Source organism: Euprymna scolopes, chromosome 6 (assembly GCF_053919585.1).
Source record: "Euprymna scolopes isolate OS-2025 chromosome 6, ASM5391958v1, whole genome shotgun sequence".
Classification (NCBI taxonomy): domain Eukaryota; kingdom Metazoa; phylum Mollusca; class Cephalopoda; order Sepiida; family Sepiolidae; genus Euprymna; species Euprymna scolopes.
The window spans coordinates 58961015-58966951 of NC_136487.1; the positions used below are offsets into that span (position 1 = coordinate 58961015).

The following is a 5937-nucleotide window of genomic DNA, read 5'->3' on the forward strand; positions in this document are numbered from 1 at the left end:
ACTTATCACACTTATTACAATTTCCTGTTGAAGTTTGTTCTAATAATTTTCACCTACCGTGGTTATTTACTTTCAATATGGATGAACAAAGCAGACAGCGAAGACAGGCAGCCAGAGAACCACAAAATAGGAGGCGGAATCAGTTCATAGCGGATGAAAGACAAGCCGAACGAAATAGAAACAGAGAACAAATGCGAAGAACAAAAAGTTAAATTAGCGAGGAGGAGAGAAATGCATATAATAATCGTATTAGAGAAATAATGCAGAGAAGCATGCCTCAAATGAATGAAGAAGAAAGAGAATTGCATAACACTCAATGAAGAGAACGATTGCGAACAAGAAGATATGCAATGGACGAAGAAGACAAGAGAAACGAAGAATCAACAGACAACATATCAGAGTTAGAAGAAATGACATGATTGAAGGAAAACGACTGATGAACCTTGAAAATAGGAGAACTAGAAATAACATAGGAATAAATAATGCAAATGGTGTTCAATTTATAAATTCTGATAGATTCTATATTGGCCCAATGAATGTTATTTGTTAACACTGCCATGCTCTCCGATTCCAGGGAGAGTCTCTGAATTGCTAGCATATAAAAACATGAGAACTGTCGAACTTGAAGAGCAACAGATGGCTACATTACAAAATGTTCCCCCCAGAAAAATAGCCATGCCTTTTATTGCGGGCCCTGAGGCAAGGAGATATAATAATCCAACAATTTATAAAATTGCAGTAATATTTGTCGGTGATAATGGAGCACCTCCTGTCCATGTGACATTATAGTGTACCCAGAAGGACAACAGAAGGAGAGGATATCTTACCTCTCTTTCCATCAACAATCAGGAATTTTATGCATATCGTCTATCTATAAGAGATAGCTTCAGTTCAATACACAGTCGTGGAAAACTATTTCAGCAATATATAGTTGATGCTTATGTTAAAGTAGAAGGTTGTTGTTTGAAATTCATTGCAGAAAATCAAGCACAACTAAGACTTGCAATGTATTCTGGCTTGATGGATCATCTTGCAAGAAATACTGAAGATCCTGGAATACCTGTCATTTTACCATCATCATTCACAGGGAGCCCACGAAATATGCAACAATGCTATCAAGACGCAATGGCAATAGTTTACAAATATGGAAGGCCTTATTTATTCATAACATATACTTGCAATCCAAAATGCCCAGAAGTAATCGAAAACTTACAGCCGCATGAGATTGCACAGAACAGACCTGATTTGTTGGTAGGAGTTTTTAAACAACATCTCAATGAATTAATGATTGAGATAAAGGTCAGACATGTACTTGGGGTACCTATTGCTGCGATACATGTAATTGAATTTCAGAAACGAGGTCTCACACATTGTCACATGCTAATCATGCTGGGTGCAGAAGATAAAATTAGAACTAAAGAACAAATTGATAATATTGTTTCAGCTGAATTACCATCAGAACATGATCCAGAATTGAGACAATTAGTAGAAAAACTCATGATTCATGGACCCTGCGGTACATTTAATCCCAACTCACTCTGTATGGTAGAGGGAGAGTGTCAGAATAAATTTCCTATGTCGTATCAAGAGGAGATTATTACAAATGTTTATGGATATCCTCTATATAGACGCAGAAATAATGGAGATTCTGTTAGAGTGGGTGTCCATGAGGTTGACTACAGGTTTGTAGTACCATGTAATGAATATTTACTCATAAAATATGGTGCTCACATTAATGTAGAAGTGTGTATCTCGGTAAAAAATGTGAAATATCTTTTCAAATATGTCTATAAAGGACATGATTGCGCAATGATGGAAATGAATATAAATAACAATGAAACTAATGAACATGAATATAATGAAATTAAGCAATATATTTCGTGTAGATACGTATCCCCGCCTGAAGCATTTTGGCGTTTGTCAGAATATAAAATATATGGACATTCACACATAGTTAATCGACTGGCGCTCCATTTACCTGATGAACAACAAGTTTATTATAGGCCAGGTGAACAAAGACAGGCTGCTGCCCGTGCAGAAGGACGCGACACGCAATTAACTTCATGGTTCAAACTTAACCAAAGTGACGTGGATGCAAGAGCCCACCTTTATATTGATATCCCTGAATATTATGTATTCAACAAGCAAAGTAACATCTGGTCCAGAAGACAACGTCACCGCCAGATTATAACAAGAATGTACTCTGCCAGTCGTAGAAATGCTGAGAAATTCCAGTTAAGGATGCTTCTTTTTCGTGTACCAGGTGCAACTTCTTTTGACGACTTGAAAACTGTAGGAGGTGAAGAATTGCTGACCTTTAAGGATGTATGTATTCGATTACAATTGCTTGAAGATGACAACGAACTACAAATGGCTTTGAGTGAGGCAGCTATATATCAAATGCCACGGCAGCTTCTTAACATGTTTGTAATGATTTGTTTATTCAATACACCACAAAATGCTTTACAATTATTAAATGATAACAAACACCTTATGATAGAGGACCTTTTACGCAAATATAAGAATAATATTGCAGAAAATATCGCTCTGCATCACATAAACATGATTCTGAATGGAAATGGCATGAATTGTGCGATGCATGGGGTGCCAGAATATGTGGAAGAAATTCAAGAAGTTAATCCTGAAGTACTAAATATTGAGCAGAGAAATGTTTTTGATGGTGTCATTTACGCTGTAAGTGCAATAGATAGAGGATTAGAGACTAAGCACCGACTGTTTTATCTGGATGCACCCGGCGGTTCTGGTAAAATTTTCTATTTAATATGATTCATGATTACCTGATGGCTCAAAATGTGTCTACCTACCACAACATTACTTTACTCATGGACAACTATATGTAGCCTTCTCACGAGCAAGGTCTATAAACAGTGTAAAAGTGAAAATTTGTCCTCAGAATAAATCTACTCATGGCCAGAGAATAGGAACAACCTTCACTAGAAATATTGTCTGTAAAGAAGTTTTGTAAATTATTTCATGTATTTCTTATTTTTGAAATTATATATTCAACTGAAATCTTATCGCATTTTATCCAAACATATACAAGTTAGGAACAAGATAATTAGTATTGAAAATATAATTTCATGTAATTTACACGGAAACCGCTATCTTCTATATACTCTATATATCAAGAAGATAGTGTGTGTTATTTTGTGTGCCCCGCTTACATCTTTTTTCTTCTAAATGAGTGTCGTTTAATGTTTATCTATCTTTCTTTTAAAGTAACTCTGTATCTTTGACAGATCAATTAAACGATTTACTTTGCAAAAATTTTCCCAAACTAAAATCATACGTGTTTACTGTTATAAATAGGCTATTTTATTTCATAATTAAAACTAACAACATACGTGTTTACTGTTATAAATAGGCTATTTTATTTCATAATTAAAACAGGGGGCATCTTGATAGTATTTTTTCATATTCAAAAAATATGTGCAAGTGATTTGACATTGGTTCATAGTCGTTATTGGTTTTATTTAATTTTCTATTTACTTATTTGTTTAATAAATAGAAATAATTCTATTATCTATGTATCGAAATAAAATAAAATTAATTTCGTTAAAAATGTAATTAATTTCTTTGCTTTTTTATTCACGTTTTACTTTACATATTCTTATAACAAATGTGCTCAGTTTTTATTTATACATAAAAATAGTTTAATCGATTTTAAAACATTAAAAATATTAAATATGAGTGTGAAAAAGGTTTCCATTGATTTGTTAGGGTAATTTTTTTTTTTATTACATTTTCACCCCAAACAAGGCAAATTGCCACTTTGGTGTAGGGGGCTACTATCAGGGGCAACACTACTGGGGTACTATGTAGGGATTAGGGCAGCAAGGTGTCGGTTCACGTTACATTTGAACTTCTGCACGTCAGTACTGTTGGGGAAGCAGGGACCTGGAATGGAATTCCAGAGTCTAGCGGTTCTGGGGAAGAAACTATTGGAGTAAAAAGATCTTTTACATCTAGGGATCTCTACAGTGTGGAGGTGGGATTTAGCAGCCTGTCGGGTTTGTCGAGGGTGCTCACGTCGAGGGGGCACAAGTGATTGCAGTTCGTCAGAGCATTCACCACTAAAATACTTGTAGAAAAGGCAGAGGGATGCAACATTTCGTCGATGGGACAGAGGCTGAAGCTTAGATGCCAGTTCAGGGCCTATCAGGTTTGCGACTCTCTTTTGAACCCTGTCAAGGAGCGAGAGACTAGTAGCAGATGCACCAGCCCAGATGTGGCAGCAATACTCCATACATGGGCGAATGGTGGCCTTATAGAGGTACATGATACTTTCGGGTGTTAGTAGTTTTCTAGCACGGTAGAGAGAGCCCACCTTTCTTGCAGCGGCCCTGGCAATGCCTTCAATGTAATTGTTCCAACTCATGTTTCCTGTGAACGTTAGGCCAAGGAGTTTGAAAGATGGACTCTCAGATAAAGAGTCGTTGGACATTGCTATGGGTGGTAGAGAGGGTTTCTTGTAATTATTGAATGAAACTAGTTTAGTCTTGGCAGCATTGAACGCAACCAACCACTTTTGTCCCCATTCCACTACAGATTGGAGGTCTTCCTCTAGTGTTTCTGCCATTTCTTTAGAAATGTGTTCATTCGTCTTCCTGTCGTGCCTGCCATAGAGTGTAGTTTCATCAGCATATATACCCATCTCAGAGGCAATGTTGTCGGGGATGTCATTTATGAATATCAGGAACAATAGAGGTCCAAGGATAGAACCCTGGGGCACCCCCGCATTTATATCATATTGTTTAGATGTACGACCGTCGAGGACAACCTGGATTTTTCTCTTATCTAAGAAGGATTTAATTATGTTAAGTATTCTACCAGTGATACCGTATGATCTGATTTTACTGAGGAGACCCTCATGCCATACCCTGTCAAAAGCCTTAGATATATCTAGAGCTACCGCTCTGCCCTCCCCCGCTTTGTCCAGTGAATGGTATATACGTTCAGAGATCACAGTTAGGATGTCTGCTGTGGAACGGGCTTGTCTAAATCCATATTGTTTGCCAGTCAGTAGTTTAGCATCTGTAAGATGATGGACTAGAGCATGGTTAATTATGGTCTCAAATATTTTGGCAAAAAGTGGGAGGAGGCTAATGGGGCGATAATTTGATGGGTCTGTCCTTTCGCCAGAATTCTTGAATACTGGTACAACAGAAGCAGTTTTCCAACAGCCCGGAAAGCAAGCTTCATTAAGGCATTTGTTGTAGAGTTTGGAGAGAACTGGAGCTACTTCGGCTGAGCACTTTTTTAATAGCACAGCTGGGATAAGATCGGGTCCACATGCTTTTGAGGTGTCAAGGTTTTTTATGATAGCATGTACCTGAGCAGGGGTGGTTTTCAGATCGTCTAGTGTGGCGTCTGTCCGCATAGGAAAGTCAGGTAGGGGGTGGTTGGAAGGGTCCAGTGTGGAGTTTGAGGCAAACCGACTGGCAAGCATGTTAGCCTTGTAAGTTGCTGAGGAGACAATTTTAAAATTTAAAATTCGATTAACAATTCTATATATTGTTTTATATTATTTTGTTTTTATTCTATAAAATTTAGGATTATATCTTGCTGGTACATGCAAAAGTTGTTAAGAAATAATTGCTTTATTCGTTATTCTGTAAGTAAAAAAAACAACACAATTCTCTCGAATATATATATATATATATATATATATATATATATATATATATATTATCAAAGTAGCTGGAATGCTGAGACTGATACTACACTCAGAAATTCATGTTAAAGTAATGGTTGCCTAATAGCCAAACAGTGTTAACGTTTTTTATGTATTAATTTCGAAAAGCTGCTGAAACAGTTTATGATTTAAACGGTACTTTATTTCAAGTATATTTTTAAAAGTGGAGTGGGGGTTATGAAGTCAGTCCCGGAAATGGCTTAAACTGTTTACGATTTAAA

The 5937-nt window shown here is 36.6% G+C and overlaps 1 protein-coding gene across 1 annotated transcript; it reads left to right on the forward strand.

The window, feature by feature from the left end:
* The first annotated feature begins 1005 nt into the window (after positions 1 to 1005).
* Positions 1006 to 5616, forward strand: LOC145278180 (uncharacterized). Its single transcript, XM_080130462.1, has 3 exons — positions 1006 to 1682; positions 1887 to 2694; positions 5575 to 5616. Exons 1-3 carry the CDS (start codon positions 1006 to 1008, stop codon positions 5614 to 5616), a joined length of 1527 nt encoding a protein of 508 aa, XP_079986588.1.
* The last annotated feature ends 321 nt before the right edge of the window (positions 5617 to 5937 follow it).

Excerpts from the sequence above, each read along its gene's own strand:
- LOC145278180 (XM_080130462.1), top strand. The coding sequence starts at position 1,006 with ATGTATTCTGGCTTGATGGATCATCTTGCAAGAAATACTGAAGATCCT. Across the intron at positions 1,683-1,886 it reads GTCCATGAGGTTGACTACAG|ATACGTATCCCCGCCTGAAG; the intron begins GTTTGTAGTACC and ends TATTTCGTGTAG. Across the intron at positions 2,695-5,574 it reads TTGATGGTGTCATTTACGCT|GATTATATCTTGCTGGTACA; the intron begins GTAAGTGCAATA and ends TATAAAATTTAG.